Consider the following 18,195-nt stretch of genomic DNA (forward strand, 5'->3'; position numbering starts at 1 on the left):
GAAACTTCAAGAAGCAATAGACGTGGTGGTGGAATGGTCATACAGATGGGGTTTTAAATTCTCAGTGGATAAAACAAAGACGATGTTCTTTACAAGGAAAAAAGTAAGAGGGGATCTTAAACTTGAATTATATAGTCAAAAGTTAGAAAGGGTACGTAAATTTAAATTCTTGGGTGTATGGATTGATGAAAGGTTGACTTGGGGTGTACATATTCAGAGTATAATGGATAAGTGTAAGAAGGTTCTAAATATAATGAGGTGTTTAGTTGGGTGTGAATGGGGTGTGGACAGGAAGTCTATGAAGGCCATATATGTTGGATTGATCAGATCAGTATTAGATTATGGGTGTGTAGCATATACTTCAGCATCAAAAACTACTCTTTTGAAATTAAATTCTATCCAGAATCAGGCACTGAGACTCTGTACAGGAGCATTTAGAACAACCCCAATAGCAGCTTTACAGGTTGAGATGGGTGAGATGCCAATAGAAATCAGAAGGGAACAAATGGCTTTAAATTATTGAGCAAATCTTCGGGGTCAGAAGGACGATCATCCAACACAAGACCTACTGAAACCTTGCTGGGAGAAAGAAAAGAAGGATACGAAAAATTTTGGATGGATGATGATCAAAAAACCAGTAGAACTTAAATTAGATCTGTTTAAAATCAGTCGAAGAGTTCCATTGCCTGCTATTCCGCCATGGATTCTTCCTGAGGCATCTGTTGATTTAACATTGTTGGAGAGAAAGAATAAGGATAAGTCAATCGTACTAAACTCGCATACAGCACAGGATTATATCGATCACTATTATAACTTTGTAAAAATATATACAGATGCATCAAAGAATACTGCAGATCATATTGGCAGAGCTTTTATTGTTCCTGAGTTTCATGTTACAGTTAAAAAAAGGGTGAGTGATGGATTGTCAGTGTACACAGGAGAAATGCTCGCAATACTGTTAGCTGTTCAATGGGTGGAAGACAGCAGACCATTATTCTCAGTTATTTGTTCAGACTCCAGCTCATCATTGACCAGTTTACAGTGCAGCCATTCAGAAAGCAGGCCTGACGTACTCGTAGAGATTCAGCAAACACTTTATAGAATAAACATGATGGGACTTACAATACGTTTTTTATGGATTCCAGCTCATTATGGAATCAGAGGGAATGAAGAAGTCGATAAGGTAGCTAAGGAAGCCATAATAAGTACTTCGGTTCAGTTGGATATTCCATTTTGTCAAAAAGAGGTAAAGAGCATTATAAGGCAAGAGATGATGAAGAAATGGCAAAAACAATGGGAGGAGGAAAGGAGGGGAAGGTGCTTGTATAAGATTCAAAGAAGGGTAGGTGATATGAGAAACCCTGGACGGAGTAGGAGAGAGGAGGCGATCATTTCTAGACCGCGGTTTGGACATACTGGATTAAACAATACATTGTTCATAATAGGGAAACGTAATACAGGGAAATGCGATTATTGTGGAGAAGAAGAAACTATAGGTCATGTTATGTTACAATGTCAGAAATATCAGGCAGAAAGGAGGAAAATGATTCAAATTCTTAGTCGGATGGAAGTGACACTCGACCTTATTGATTTATTAAGACGTAATTCAAAAAGTGACTGTTTTCAGGTTTTATTTCAGTTTTTGAAGGAGATATGGGTGTTTGGGAGAATTTGATGTATGTGTGTGTGTGTGTTTTTGTGTGTGTGTATATATATATATATATATATATATATATATGTGTGTGTGTGTTTTTGAGCGCTATTCCAGACCACACTCCACACTAGTTGGTGGCGGTAATGCACCATTCGTTGTGTGCCAACTGCCATTTAAACCCCAGAAGAAGAAGAATTGATTGACTATGGGAACAAATGTCAGATGGAGCTGTAAGAAAATAAAAGAACAACATTTTATTTCACCCCACGCGTCAACTGGTCTGTCCTCTTCCATCACCTGTGGTGGATGGGTTTCGTTTGGAGAAACTTTGGCCCCACATTCTAAGTCCAAAACTGCCTTTTTTAATGTCAAAGGCCAGGAGGAAACAGGTTCCACTGAAGTGGATCAGGGCCTGTTGGTGGTGCTGGAGGAGGATCGGGCCTTGTTGGAGGTGCTGCTGGATTGGGTCCTGTTGGTGGTGCTGGAGGATCGGGCCCTGTTGGAGGTGCTGCTGGATCGGGTCCTGTTGGTGATGCTGCTGGATCTGGCCCTGTGTGAGGTGCTGCTGAATCTGGCCCTGTTGGAGGTGCTGCTGGATCGGGTCCTGTTGGAGGTGCTGCTGGATCGGGCCATGTTGGAGGTGCTGCTGGATCGGGCCCTGTTGGAGGTGCTGCTGGATCGGGCCCTGTTGGAGGTGCTGCTGGATCGGGCCCTGTTGGAGGTGCTGCTGGATCGGGCCCTGTTGGAGGTGCTGCTGGATCGGGTCCTGTTGGTGGTGCTGCTGGATCTGGCCCTGTTGGAGGTGCTGCTGGATCTGGCCCTGTTGGAGGTGCTGCTGGATCGGGCCCTGTTGGAGGTGCTGCTGGATCGGGCCCTGTTGGAGGTGCTGCTGGATCGGGCCCTGTTGGAGGTGCTGCTGGATCGGGCCCTGTTGGAGGTGCTGCTGGATCGGGCCCTGTTGGAGGTGCTGCTGGATCGGGCCCTGTTGGAGGTGCTGCTGGATCGGGTCCTGTTGGAGGTGCTGCTGGATCTGGTCCTGTTGGTGATGCTGCTGGATCGGGTCCTGTTGGTGATGCTGCTGGATCTGGCCCTGTTGGAGGTGCTGCTGGATCGGGCCCTGTTGGAGGTGCTGCTGGATCGGGCCCTGTTGGAGGTGCTGCTGGATCGGGCCCTGTTGGAGGTGCTGCTGGATCGGGTCCTGTTGTAGGTGCTGTTGGATCGGGTCTTGTTGGAGGTGCTGCTGGATCAAGGCCCTGTTGGAGGTGCTGCCAGGCCTGAACGGGCCGCTTGGGCCGCTTTGGTTCATGCTGTTCTGGCCGTTCACCTGTAGGAGCTTTGCGTCATAGAAGAAATATACAGGTTACGCAAGCCTAATAAAGAGGTATGTGTAGCGCTTCCAAATGATTTAATTTACTGATAAGCTTAAACATGCCTGCTCCTGCAGAAACAAATCACAGCTTTTGTGAAGCTGTGTTTGCGTAACATCAATGGAGGAAGACTGTGATTCTGATCCAGCCCTTGGGTCTGGCTCTCAAAGATCAAATCTCAATGTTGAGTCTTCAGAGCAAATCCAGACTGTGGTGAAATGTACTGTGTGGCGAGGACTGTGGCTGTGTGTAAAGGACTTTGCGGACTGTCATTGGGGCAAGTAACGTATTCACTGAAACCCACTTTACAATTTACAAGCTTGACCAAGGGAGTACCTGCCATTGCTGCAAGAAAGGCAAAAATGGAACAAGGAAAGGAAGGGTTTCTCGCCTGGTGACATTGCGGTGGTGGTGGATCCCACAGCACCATGAGGATCCTGGCTTCTAGGAAGAGTGCTCGAAGTACATCCTGACAAGAAAGGACTTGTGAGGTTGGTGTGACTTCAAACAAAAACAAGTGTAGTAGAAAGACTGGTGACAAAATTTAGCCTTCTTTGTGAAGGATATGCAAGTTATGGTTAGGTCTGGTGATAAGCATATAGCGTAAGATTATTCTCTTTTTTCGTGTGTGTTTTTATTTGTTTGTTTTTGTTTTTGTTATGGGTTTGCTGTTGTGTTGTACTGGAAGAATGGCTCCTTTTCTTTGTGTAAAATTGGAATTGTTATTTGCTGCGCCCAAGAACAATTAGGGGCCAGTGTGTGGGAGCCATTTTAACTGAAGGTGTAGTTATTGGTTTTGACACTAGATGAAGGCAAACCCACTGAACTTTTGAACAAGTCACTGTTAATCATGGTGCAAATGGGCACAGGTGTGTTGGATGGAGATAAAATAATAAAATAATAAAAACACCTTCTTACCATAAAAGAAAAAAAATACCCGTAATTTTACGGAACTATGTCAGAAACCCCGGCTGTCACCGTTTTACCGTAAATTCTACGTTATTTTTTTTCACAGTGAAGATTATGAAAGATGACCAATATGAGGGGAACCACCACTAGAGAAACACAGGGGTCAACGTTCATGGATACAAAAGGGGTCATGGAAGGAAACAGGAGGGCATGGACAGGACAGGACAAAGACAACATGACAGGATCAGAAAAAAAAACACTAAGAAACCTGATTGTGTTTCTGGTTTTGTCAGAGCAGACGCCTGGCGACTGTTTGATCCTGTCAGAACCCAAGCCCCCAGACCGGCCTCTCCCAGCTAACCGGCCTCCATCTTGGACCACATTTCCCAGCATGCTCCTCGCGGGAACTCCCGGCATTCTCCCAGTCACACCCAAGCCTATATATGGAAGACGCCGCACCAGCTCTTCACTCAGTCATCGTTTCATTGAAACCCCTGATCAGAGTTCTCTACCGAATAATCCAGATATCAAACATCTTTACCAAGCTCAACTCCCGTACCCAGTCGACCATCGTGACAGGATGACTGAGTCCATAGATCCAGCGGAGTTCGAGCGCATGAAAAGAAAGACGGAACAAATGGAAAATTAACTCATTCAGCTCCACGCCCTGATCGATCGGCTCCACACCAAACAAAACTCCCAGACCGATCTCATCCTACAATTATCCACAGCCCTCCATGCTCTCCAGCAGCAAGCCCTCACTCCACCAACAGAGGGGCCGCACTTTAGTCTCCCAGAGAGTTGGAACGGAGAGACGGGGAGCCCAGATGGTCTGCTCGCCACCCTCGACATGCAGTTTGAGTGCCAGCCAGGGCGCTTCCCCACTGCGCGCTCTAGGGTGGCGCATGTCACCTCCCTGCTCTCCGGACGCGCGGCTGAGTGGGCCGCTGCGCTTTATAATTCCAAATCACCGGCTTGCAATGACTATGCTGCTTTTGTGTCCGCCCTCAGAAAGACTTTTGTTCCACCCAGCAGCGAAGTGGGAGCAGAAACACAACTCCTAAAGCTCCGCCAGCGGGAGCGCACGGTGTGCGCATACGCGTCGGAGTTCCGCACCATCTCCGCCAAGCTGCGGTGGGATGACTCTGCCCTCCGAGCCGTCTTCTTGGAGGGACTGGCGACCTACATCCGTGATGAGATGGAGGGAAAGGAACTGCCCCAGACCCTGGATGAAGTGGTCGATTTGGCGCTGCGCATGGATCAGCGGGTTCTGGTTCGGCCCAAGCCCTTCACTCGCCCATCCAGGGCGCCTGGACCTCTTCCTCGTCCCCCCACGCCTGCTCCCGGACCCGCTTCTACTGATGAGCCCATGCAATTAGGCCACCTTCCTCCAGAGGAGAGACAGCGACGGTGGCGCGAGGGTCTCTGTGCCTATTGTGGCTCCTCCCACCACAGACGCCTGAACTGTCCATTACGTTTGGGAAACGAAGGAACCCACTGAGTATTGGGGTCGCTCAGCCTGGGTCACCTTCAGCCCCCACCTCTTCAAATCAACTCCTTCTTCATGTTACCCTCCTTCAAGGTGAGACCTCACTTCAGATGCACGCGCTGTTGGACTCGGGGGGCCGCTGACAATTTTATGGTGTTGGGGTTATTCGGTAGCGAACAATTAGTAAGCTTCAACTTACTTTTGGATTCTTCAATAAATTCTGTAAATATGGGAATATTTACTGATTTATTAATTAATTAAGATATTCTTAGATATACGGGGCACCATTCCCCTTTAACCAGGGAAAAATTGAATCCAAAACTCTTATCAGTCTTTCTTGAAGTTCGTAGAATCCTTGGAGCAGAGACTTCTCTTCGACACAACAAAGCTACTGGACGCAAAAATCTGAATTTTATAACATTTAATTAAACAATGTGTCAAATGAATAAACAATAAAATAAATGAATAATAACCATGTGATATAATAAAAGGATGTATATTCAAAGTAATGTTCAAGGTGTTTTGTGTGTATGTATGTGTGTGTGTGTTTCTAAAATGGAGTCTGTATGCAAGATGGCTGACCCCTTTGTCTGGCTAAAGTGTGGGTGGCAACTTGCACTTTAACTTCCAAGGCACTTAGAATCATAAGTAACTTAACCTTAAATTCACTCAAAACATTTCAAAGGATCATGAAACAACACAAAAGATTAATCACGAATAATATCTTTTAGTTTAACCACGTGGCCAAGCAGAAAACATTTAAAGATACCAAGCAATGATCAATAAGCAGTTTATTCTTTCAAAATGACCCGACGGACGTGTTTGGGAACGAAAGAGGAAAACACGAAGCTACTTTTTAAGCAATAGCGCGGTTTTATTGCTTATTCTGGACTATAGAGGAAACGGGAGAAGAAAAGGAGAGAGAGAAATGAGTTTTCTGATCACCAGAACAGCAAGGCGTCCCCCGCTGTTTTTGATTTGACGGTTCTCCGTGTTTCTCCGCAGTTTGGCGTCGTCCGTCGGTTTGATGCTTTCTCCGTTGTTTTGGCCCCACGAGTGTTTCTCCAACGGGCTGGACACAAAGAGAACGAAGTTTCTTTTGGGCTGAGTTTGACAACTTACAGCGTCTCTGAGAGCTGGATGGAGCTCCGCTCGTTCCCAGTCAGGTCCTGATGGAGTTGGAGTGTAGTTTCCAGCAGTTCCGTGGGCTCAACTTGGGCACTTAGAGCTTCCGCGTGCTCAAGGGAGTCGGAGCGTTCGACAAGCGTGTCCTTACCGCCAGGTATCCTGGGCAAAAGAACGAGGTTTCTTTGTCTCTGCTGAAGATTTATGGTCTTAGTTCGCGGGAAAAGCTCCACGGCCTCCCGCACATGCGCAGAACGTGTTTCTGGTATTAGGCGGTGACATCATCCCAATGCTTCCGTGTGCAAAGCATCATGGGAAATGAAGTTTCTTGGCGCTGATGTGATTATTTGCTTTTCAGAGCAATTTAAGCACAGTCATTTTGGAGAAAATCACTGCATAGTAATTTCCTCATGAGGTCAGACCCTCAACATTGGACATGGATCTGGCTAAGCGCCTACGGATCCCCATGACCCCCTTGGAGAGAGTTGTGCCTGTGACCTCGGTGGACGGTAGGCCCCTCCAACCCTATCCGATCCAAAACCGAACCCAGCCACTCCAGATGATTGTCCAAGGCCACCGAGAGACCCTCCAGTTCCTGATCATATGTGCTCCCTCCTCTCCTCTAATCCTGGGACTTCCCTGGCTCCGTCTCCACGACCCCCGGATTTCCTGGTCCCAGGGCCGCATTTTGGAATGGGGGACTCAGTGCCAGGCCCACTTCTCTCCTCCTACATCCATGCCAGACCGCCCGGACGGTGACACTGGCCAAACACCGCCCAATCTGCCACTGCCCTACCGGGACCTGGCTGCGGTGTTCGACAAGCGGCGCGCCACCACACTGCTGCCTCACCGCCCGTACGACATGGAAATCAAGCTGCAACCAGGAACCAGTCCACCCCGGGGGCGCCTTTTTTCTCTCTCTCCCGCCGAGTCCAGAGCCATGGAGGAATATATTGACCAGGCCCTCCAGCAGGGTTTCATTCGACCTTCCTCCTCCGCGGGTGCCGCAGGCTTCTTCTTTGTCAGGAAAAAGGAGGGTGATCTCCGCCCCTGTATCGATTACCGAGGTCTGAACAAAATCACAGTCAAAGACCGTCATCCTCTGCTGCTCCTCACATCTGCCTTGGACGCCATCTCCCAGGCGTGGATCTTCACCAAGCTGGACCTCCAGAGCGCCTACAATCTGGTCCGTATTAAAGCTGGAGATGAGTGGAAGACCGCTTTCACCACACCCACCGGTCACTGGGAGTACCAGGTCATGCCCTTCGGGCTGTGCAATAGCCCCGCCGTTTTCCAACGCCTCATAAACGATGTCCTCCGCAACATGCTGGGACAGTGGGTGTTTGCCTACCTGGATGACATCCTGATCTACTCCAAGTCCGAGGCCGAACACCTCCACCATGTTCGCGCTGTTCTAATCCGGCTCCTGGACAATAACCTGTTCTGTAAGCCCGAGAAGTGCTCCTTCCACCAGCGGTCCGTATCATTCCTGGGCTACATGATTTCGGATAAAGGACTAACCATGGACCCTCAGAAAGTCCAGGCGGTGAGAGACTGGCCCCTCCCGACAAGCCTGAAACAACTGCAGAGTTTTCTGGGTTTCTGCAACTTTTACTGTCGTTTTATTAAGGACTTTAGCACCATTGTGGCACCTCTCACTTCTCTCACCCGACCAAGCCCTCCCAGCCAACAGTTCCGGCTGACTCCAGACGCCGTTCGGGCCTTCCAATACCTAGTCGCCCGTTTCACGTCAGCTCCTATCCTCCGCCATCCGGATCATGCAGTCCCCTTTGTGGTTAAGGTCGACGTTGGCGCCGGTGCCATCTTGTCCCAAGCCAGGCCCGACGACAGGCTTCATCCCTGCGCCTACTTCTCCAGGAAGTTTTCCACCACCCAGCAGAAGTACGGCATAGGGGATCGTGAGCTGCTGGCCATAAAGTGGGCATTGGAGGAATGGAGGCAGTGGCTTCTGGGCACCACTCAGCCGTTCACCATCTGGACGGACCACCAGAACCTGACTCACATCAGATCAGCCAAGCAGCTCAATCCTCGCCAGGCCCGCTGGGCCCTCTTCTTTGAGCCCTATGAATTCCATCTCGCCTACCACCCAGGGACAAAGAACCAGAAGGCGGACGCCCTTTCCCGCCAGTTCACACATCCAACGCCCACGTCCGAGCCAGCACCTATCCTCCCCGAGCACCGTTTCTTGGCCCACCTGAGGTGGCCACTGGAGGAGGCTATCCAAAACGCCCTCCGAGACGATCCCGTGCCTCCAGAGACCCCCGCGGGTCGGCTCTACGTCCCCACGGCCTGTCGCAGCGAGGCATTGTCCTGGACCCACTCATCACGCCTGTCTGGCCACGCGGGCTTCTCATGGACTCTTAGGTTCCTCAAACGAGCTCTCTGGTGGCCACGTATGGAGAGAGATGTAAAGGACTATACGAGTGCCTGTGATGTCTGCGCCCGCTCCAAGACATCCAACCAGGCCTTGGTTGGTACCCTCAGACCTCTTCCGGTACCCAGCCGCCCCTGGTCCCATGTGGGGTTGGACTTCGTCACAGGGCTCCCACCAGTCAACGACCTTAATACCATCATGACAGTCACTGACCGGTTTTCTAAGGCTGTTCACTTCATCGCCCTTCCGGGCCTCCCTTCGGCCCAACGCACAGCTGAGTTGTTCCTGGAGAATGTGGTGCGTCTCCATGGATTTCCTGTCGACGTGGTCTCGGACCGTGGTCCCCAGTTCACGGCCCGGTTCTGGAGGGCTTTTTGTCATCTGTTGGGAGCATCAGTCAGCCTATCTTCGGGCTATCACCCGCAGACCAACGGCCAAACAGAGCGAGCAAATCAACAACTGGGTTGGTACCTCCGCTGCTTTGCAACCCTCGCAGTGGCCTAAGTACCTCCTCTGGGCTGAGTTATCCCACAATCTCCACACCTCCTCGGCCACTCTGATGTCCCCGTTCGAAGTCTGCTATGGCTACCAGCCCCCGGTCTTTGCCCACCAGGAACCCAAAGTTGCGGTGCCGGCCGCCCAATCCCTGCTGAGGCGCTGCAGGAATGCCTGGATAAAGGCGCGGGCCTCCATAACCCGAGCTAATGCCCGTTACTCTCACCAACACCTCCACCGACACCGTCCTGGTCCCTCATATGCTCCAGGGGATAAGGTCTGGGTGTCCACGGCAGACCTCCGTGTCCGTGCCGGGTCCAGGAAGCTCGCTCCCCGGTTCCTTGGGCCTTACCCCGTGCAAAGGGTCATCAACCCGGTCACGTACCGGCTGCGGCTGCCTGCGAGTTTCCGCATCCATCCCACCTTCCATATCTCCCGGCTCAAGCCCTACGTGGAATCCTCCCTCCTTCCGCCTCCGGCTCTGGCGCCTCCGCCTGCCCGCTTCCATAACGGTGAGTTACACCGTCCGGCGCATCCTGGACGCTCGCCGCAGGGGACGGGGCTGGCAGTATCTGGTCGATTGGGCGGACTACGGCCCTGAGGAACGCTCCTGGGAGCCGGCCCGCTCCATCTTGGACCACATTTCCCAGCATGCTCCTCGCGGGAACTCCCGGCATTCTCCCAGTCACACCCAAGCCTATATATGGAAGACGCCGCACCGGCTCTTCACTCAGTCATCGTTTCATTGAAACCCCTGATCAGAGTTCTCTACCGAATAATCCAGATATCAAACATCTTTACCAAGCTCAACTCCCGTACCCAGTCGACCATCGTGACAGATCCTTGTTTCAGGAAACCTATCTTTAGGATCTGGTCTGGGTTCTGATTCTGTACTCCTCTCATTGGTTTTGATCCATTTAACTGAAAGGAAAGCTGAGTTTTTACAAGCAGGTGAAAAAGCCAACGAGTAACAAAAGGCATCTCATCTAGAAACTAAGGCTAAATAAACACACATTGTTTCTGCCTCTTTTATTTACAAATGCTCCATATTTATTAGCTGTAAACATTTCTCCATCACAACTGCTAAAAGCTACATGCTGGTCGCTGGTTGAGTCATTAAAGCACTCAGAGCATCTGACACACATAAAGAAACAACATGAGCACAAAGAGCAGGAAACAAAGTCTGTTCTGGATGATCCAATCCCAGTCTGGCTCCATCTCATCTCCAGGATGGTCTGCAACAGCACTCTTCATCTACAACACTGAGGACAACCCCCAGAATCCCCTAAATGTCCCAATATCCAAACATAGAGGAAGAGGTCATCATGTTTCTGTAGCTGCGGTTACCTCACTGTGTCAGCTCAACCTTTAGGTGCTCCTAAACACCCACTTCTCTGTGTTAGGTATTTTCATTTTCCCATCCAGGGTTACCTGAAGGAAAGCTCAACACGCAGGGGTTGTATTAACAAGCCGATCGATTAACCCATACCAATCTTTACCAATAACCAAACAATTTAGACTTTGCAAAGGGAGAGCAAAAATAAATGCACACCACGCAAGGGTTGTCAGTTCACTCTCATCAGGCAAAGCCCTTGTTGAGGGTCTGACCTCATGAGGAAATTACTATGCAGTGATTTTCTCCAAAATGACTGTGCTTAAATTGCTCTGGAAAGCAAATAATCACATCAGCGCCAAGAAACTTCATTTCCCATGATGCTTTGCACACGGAAGCATTGGGTGACGTCACCGCCTAGTACCAGAAACACGTTCTGCGCATGTGCGGGAAGCCGTGGACTTTTCCCGCGAACTAAGACCATAAATCTTCAGCAGAGACAAAGAAACCTCGTTCTTTTGCCCAGGATACCTGGCGGTGAGGACACGCTTGTCGAACGCTCCGACTTCTTTGAGCACGCGGAAGCTCTAAGAGCCAAGTTGAGCCCACGGGACCGCTGATCTGCTCGTTTCTGCTCCCCTCCAGCTGATGTTTGAGGACACAGAACCAGCTGAGGGAAACAACAACTCCATCCAGCTCTCAGAAACGCTGTAAGTTATAACTCAGCACAGAAAGAAACTTTGCTGTCTCTGTCCAGCCCGTGGAGAAACACTCGTGAACGCCAAACAACGGAGAAAGCATCAAACCGACGGATGACGCCGGAAACTGCGGAGAAAAACGGAGAACCGTCAAGTCATAACAGCGGGGGACGCCTTGCTGCTTTGGTGATCAGGAAACTCATTTTTTTTCTCTCCTTTTCTTCTCCCGTTTCCTCTATAGTCTCAAATAAGCAATAAACCGCGTCTATTGCTTAAAAAGTAGCTTCGTGTTTTCCTCTTTCGTCCCAAACACGTCCGTCGGGTCATTTTGAAAGAATAAACTGCTTATTGATCATTGTTTGGTATCTTAAAATGGTTTCTGTCATGGCCAGGCTGAAACTAAAAGATATTAATTTGTGATTAATCTTTTGTGTTGTTTCATGATCTTTTGAAATGTTTTGAGTGATTTAAGGTTAAGTTACTACTGATTCTAAGTGCTTTGGAAGTTAAAGTGCAAGTTGCCACCCACACTTTAGCCAGACAAAGGGGTCAGCCATCTTGTATTCAAGACTCCATTTTGAATCCATACACACACACACACACACACACACACACACACACACACACACACACACATACACACTACTCCTTTGTGAGAACAAAGGACCCCATTCATACATCCTCCATCACATGCAAACACATCCATCTTCAATCATATCACACGGTTATTATTCATCTATTCCACTGTTTATTCATTTGACAAATTGTTAATTAAATGTTATAAAATTCAGATTTTTGTGTCCAGTAGCTTTGTTGTGTCGAAGAGAAGTCTCTGCTCCAAGGATTCTACGAACTTCAAGAAAGACTGATAAGAGTTTTGGATTCAATTTTTCCCCGGAAAAAGGGGAATGGTGCCCCGTATATCTAAGAATATCTTAATTAATTAATAAATCAGTAAATATTCCCATATTTACAGAATTTATTGAAGAATCCAAAAGTAAGTTAACGCTTACGAATTGTTCGCTCCTAATAACCCCAACATTTTATTGGTGCCCCGTGTGAGGCTTGGATACACAGAGATTTCTATCCGGCACAAACAAACAAATAAATCCAAAGAGCTTGAATTAAAAATAATCAGTTGTTCAGCCTTGAACCAGCAACAGAGTGGTGCTGATTTCGCTGAGCAGGAAGCTGCATCGAACTCTCACCAGTAACTCAGTGCTTCTTTAAAGGTGCAACGTGTAAATTAATTCTGGTTGACCTTTTAGGTTAAAAATTCAGCTTTTCCTTAAAGGTGCAACGTGTAATTAATTCTGGCTAACCTTTTAGGTTAAAATTCAGTTCCTCATTAAAGGTGCAGCGTGTAAGTAATTCTGACTAACCCTTTTAGGCTAAAATTAACTGCTAATTTAGCGACTTTAACTCACAGTGGCTATTGTAACTAACTGAAACCTTCACTCAAAGACTGATAACACCTTGTTTGCTAATATTCTGAAGGAATAACTAGCATATTTAACACTGCAAGTGTTGTAAGACGTTGCTACGGCAACGCACCAGCTTTTGCTAAAATACTGAAAGGAATAGTATTTTAGGCGTTAGTCACGGCATTCCGTGCAATCTTAAAACGCTAAAACCTGTGCGCACAAAGGTTAATTTAGTGTTTTTCTGCTACAAAGCTAGCAGTTGCTGCCCAAAAGGTGCAGCTTGAGCTATCTGCAGAAGCTCTACTAGGCTATTTTTGGTTCGGTTGTTAAAATGGAGGGACAGAGTAGTGAACTGACCAACTCCCAGCAACCAGGTGGCGCTGCGGCCCACGACTATGAACCTGGCCTACTTTCTGGACAATTTTTGTCCAAACTGGTCGCGGTTGCTCGAGAACCCGACTACCCTTCTAGGGATGTCACTGAAGAACAGCTTGACGCTGTACTTGATCAAATAGAAAACCCGGATGGTACTAAACCAATCCAGGTTCACTTGGCTAAGTTAGCCCTGATCCTCTATCAGAGAGGACTCCAACGTGGTCAGAAGATCATGAACCTCCAGAGTATGCTAGCTGAAAAACAGCGAAATGGAAGGCTGATCGAGGAAGACGACACCCGCACCGATTCTGGGGAAGATGGGGAGGAGACCCCGCCCCCCTCTGCTGATGACAACAGACAGTGGGAAGGGGGGAAACACCATGACTCTCTGGACGGACGCACGCCGCAGGGGAGAGATGAAGCTTATCTGTCCCAACCTTCGGCCCCGTTCCCTACACACACTATAGGGCATTCAGGACCACCTAGGGGCCGAGGGCAGTTCGCCCTCGAACCCCAGGTTGGACCACCACCCTCATCTTCACGGCCTTCTCAATCAGTGAGAAGTCAACCAGCTGAGCGGCACCTCTATTTAGACCGCTCCCCCAGTCCACGAAGGGTGCAAGGTGCCGATTGGGGTTATGCACCCCAACCTGCACCTCAACCATCCACCCATCCTAGCTACTCCGGTATTCGGCATGCCGATAACCAGCTGCAGGACAAAGCATCCTACGCCAGTCCGTACCCGGACAGAGCGTATTACGCAGAAGCCCCAGTTGAAAGACGCAGGCTATACTACGCAGACGTGCCCCGGGAGGAGGACCTCCCAGGACACCCACGTGACGTGCCAGCAGCCCGCCACAGCATGCCAAACCACGATTTGGGCCCCAGGAGTCAGCATTGGGAGCCCAGATCACACCAGCGATATCCAGCGCCCTCTGAGACAGACCGTAGGTCAGAGTCAGAGGATGACGCGCCGTACCGTGAGTCAGGACTCCGTGTACGCCAAATTGAATCGCTAGCTAAAGATATAGAACGCTTTGATCCTAACACCAATGAATCCAATGTCGACGATTATCTCAGGGGGATAGAACGTTGCCTGCTTGATCTTCCAGCACCCTCTTCAAGGGAAAAGCTCAAGCTAATTTGGAAAACCACATCTAGAACGGTGCATGGTTTCATGGAAACTCTACCACCTGACATTCGTGATCGGTACTCCTCGCTCTGCCGAGCGTTGAGAGATGAATACGCCACGTATGCAGACTCTGCGTCAGCTACAATGGGGGCCTTCTCCATCAAACACGGGAGGAACGAACCCCCCAGAGAGTATTATCGCCGACTCAAAAGTGCTTATTTCCAAGGTCGAAACGGCCCTGGGCTCGAGGAAGACCCTGCCTTCAGATCCCTGTTCATTCACAACCTGCACGAGTGTGTTCGCTCCGAAGTCTCAATGTATTGTCGGATGAAAAAACTGACAACTCAGGAGATTAGGAGATACGCTCAACAGGCTTGGGAAGCCGGCGGAAAGCCCCAAAAGCCTGACGCACATCACCGCGTCATGCACCTAGCTCCCGACGCCGAGCCGCGTTTGGAGCTTGAAGGCACAGAAGCTCCACCCACTAAGCCAAAATCTGCTAAACCTAGACCTGTTGAACCGCGAGAGCAGTCCCAATCTCCTCAACAGGGGAAGGGGGGTGCTGATTGGCCGCCTAGGTCTGGACAATCAGACAGGAAGTGGCCCAACCAAAACCAACGGCAGGCAGGTCGGAACAGTGGAAGGTTTAAGGAGCGCCGCCCACAGGTAGGTCCCGAACACAAGTCCGCAGGTGAGTACTTGACCAAAGCCGACCTCCAGGAGATGTTTCAGCAGTTCCTAGCTAAACAGAAGGAACAGCTGAGATCTGCAGATGAGACCCCTGCACCAAAGTCGTCTTCTAAGAAGCCAGACCCAGAGCCAACGTCAGCATGACTAGGCGTGGCTCAACCTCCCAGCGTGGCCAGGACCTACCTGATCAGCTGGGGGAACACTACTGGTAGATCACAGGAGTCTCCTGAAATCTACCCCCCAGAGAAACCTGATACTAAATTTCTGAAGTTCCTTGGTGACTTAACAAACCATGATCATGCTCGCCGTTTGTACTGTAGCACCAACGTAGGTGGGTGCATACAGGTTGATGCTCTGCTGGATACCGGCTCAGAAATCACCCTGATGTGCTCCACATTGTTCCATCGCGTGTCTGACACCATGCGGTCGCTCGGGAAACCAGTCCAGGTAGAACCCTGTGACCTGAAAATCACCAGCTACACCCAGACCCGGGAGTGTATCACTCACCGGGCGTGGCTGGATATCACCTTCCAAGACATGACTCTGGTTCACCCGTTTTATGTCTGCCAGCTAGACACTGAACCACTTCTCATTGGTCAGGACCTGCTTGAACGTCTAGCTCCCCTCATCGACTGCCAGAAGGGTCAACTGTGGGCCCAGGTGGACACACCTAAGCCCTGGAACCCAGATAGCAGCCGACCATCCTCCATTCTTGAGGTCAGCATAAGTGAGCCGCAAAACCCTTGTTCCAAGGTCATGCCCCTCCCTACGGCTCCCACAGACGATGTCCGCCTGCAAAGGCATGAAACCGCTCCTGGAACTCCGTTCCGCACACATTCATCTTTTCTCTGCTCGCTGAAGAACGTCAGCCTGCAGCCATATGCACCACACATAGTTGGTGGTCTTACCATCAACTGCACCCACATCTCAGATGCTCGCCTTGCTCTTTGGTCTGAAAAGTCAGCCATCAGCCAGCAGACGTTTGAACACCTGCGTCAGAAGGACCCCCTTCTGGTCAGTGTGACACGTAGCCATCGGCTCTTGTCACCTACTTGGCCGCAGAGGCTCCTGAAAGCGCCAGAGGTCTGCTCTCTGACTATCCAACTTGGAGCAAGACAGCTCACACATACATTCAGCATCATACCACAGCTTGATCCACCTGCACTCATTGGAGCAGATCTGCTGGTTCGACTCGGTGCCCAGCTGGACACTTGCAATCAAGTCCTTTGGGCCCGAGCCACACCATCCTCTGAGCCTCGCTCAGAAGGCCCTGAACACTTGCTGTCCGGTCAGGCCATTCCACAGGCCTGCCGTGCAGTGGTTGAAGCCAGCACGGTTCTGCCCCCATTGGTCAAAGGGGTGCCTGTTCGTCTGACTCTGATGAAGCATCAGAAGCTGCCAGGCACACAGGCCTTCTTCCAGCCATCACCGCACTTCTTGGAGCTCAACTTAGCCGTCTGTGGCACGCCACTCTTGGAGCTGAACAATCGTTCTGCCTACTTGTTGGTCGAAAATCCGACCCGGAGTCCTATCCACATGCCGGCAGGAAAGCCCTTGGGCATGCTGATAGATAGCTCATTCCATGACTTCGAACTGTCAGTCCCCGTGATCGGACAACTTCCGTTGTTCTTGAACGACAGACAGGTTGGTGTAGACACATTCAGTACTTTCCCTTCACAAATGATTACCATCAAGCGGCATGAAGCCCTTCCTGAGGAACCCATTTGCAGTGCAACCTTAGATACTGACGGTGGTCAGTGTCTAACGGTTTTTGCAATAAATACTCAACCCTCTGAGTCACCGGCTGAAAGCCCCGAACACCAGAGACCCTCCTCCTCTGAACCTTATGACGGCTTCGAGGCCGAAGTCAGCCAGCAGCTTGACAAAGCGGATGCGCTGGAGTCAGAGGAGCAGAGAGCAGAGCTTAGAAGCCTGTTCTATGAGTTTCAGTCCATCTTATCCAGGGACTCCCTGGACTGTGGACTCACAAACCTGCATACGGTTCGCATTCCAACGAACCCGAATGCCCCTCCTACTTTTGTACGTCAGTACAAGATTCCCCTCGCTGCTTATGAGTCGATCCAGGAGATCCTCGATCAGCTGAAGGAGAAAAACATCATCAGAGAGTGTAACTCCACTTACAACTCTCCCATCTGGCCGGTTCTGAAACCGACTGGGAAATGGCGTCTCACCATAGACTATCGTGCACTGAACAAACAAGTACCTCTCTCCAGGTGGCCTATGATCCATTTAGATCAGGAGCTAGCCAGAGTCAGAGATGCTCGTTTCTTCTCTACGGTTGACGTAGCCAACGGCTTCTGGACCATGAAGGTTGAGCCGGCGGACCAGTATAAACTGGCTTTCTCCTTTGGAAATCGCCAATATACTTGGAACCGCTGCCCCTTTGGCTACTCTAACTCACCTGCCGAGTTCAACATCTTCCTCCACAAAGCCATGTCAGATGCTGCTTCCAGAGGGAACCTCATATATGTCGATGACATCTTGATGAGGAGTCGAACCTTCGAGGAGCACCTGGCCGAACTCAGTCACGTGCTGCAACAGCTCGCTGACGCCGGAGCTAAATTGGCGATTCTCAAGGGACAGTGGTGTCGAACCAAAGTGGAGTATGTTGGACTGCTGGTTGGCCCTAATGGAGTCGAGCCCCAAGCGGGACGCATTAGAGCCATTCAGGACATCAAAGCCCCAGCTAATCTGACCGAACTCAGGAGCTTCCTCGGAGTCTGCAACTACTCCAGGCAGTTCATTGAGGAGTACGCTGAAATAGCGAGGCCCCTCACTGAGCTGCTTCAGAACGACACACCTTTCGTGTGGTACAGACCCCAAGAACTCTCCTTCCAGTTCCTAAAACAGAAGTTGGCGTCCGCACCCTGTCTGGCTTACCCAGACAAGGATAAAGAGTTCTACATAGAGGCTACTTTCTCCTCTCACTGCCTGAGCGCTGCTTTGAAGCAGAAACACGATCAGGACATGAGAGTTGTGGCATACGCCAGCAAGCCTCTGAGCAAGGTGGAACTCCAATTCTCAGACTGCGAGAGAGCTCTCCTCTCTACAGTCTGGGCCGTCGAACACTTTCGTAGTTACATCGGTG

General features: G+C 49.9%; 1 protein-coding gene across 1 annotated transcript in view; it reads left to right on the forward strand.

The window, feature by feature from the left end:
• LOC139069967 (uncharacterized) overlaps positions 1-15,231 on the forward strand; it is a 474,557-nt gene extending 459,326 nt beyond the window's left edge. Inside the window, exon 2 of the mRNA XM_070551439.1 lies at positions 12,820-15,231. Within this exon, the coding sequence (XP_070407540.1) occupies positions 13,221-15,230 (2,010 nt within the window). The 5' untranslated portion in view covers positions 12,820-13,220 and the 3' untranslated portion in view covers position 15,231. The remainder of the gene's footprint in view (positions 1-12,819) is intronic.
• The last annotated feature ends 2,964 nt before the right edge of the window (positions 15,232-18,195 follow it).

Source organism: Nothobranchius furzeri, chromosome 5 (assembly GCF_043380555.1).
Source record: "Nothobranchius furzeri strain GRZ-AD chromosome 5, NfurGRZ-RIMD1, whole genome shotgun sequence".
NCBI classification, from domain to species: domain Eukaryota; kingdom Metazoa; phylum Chordata; class Actinopteri; order Cyprinodontiformes; family Nothobranchiidae; genus Nothobranchius; species Nothobranchius furzeri.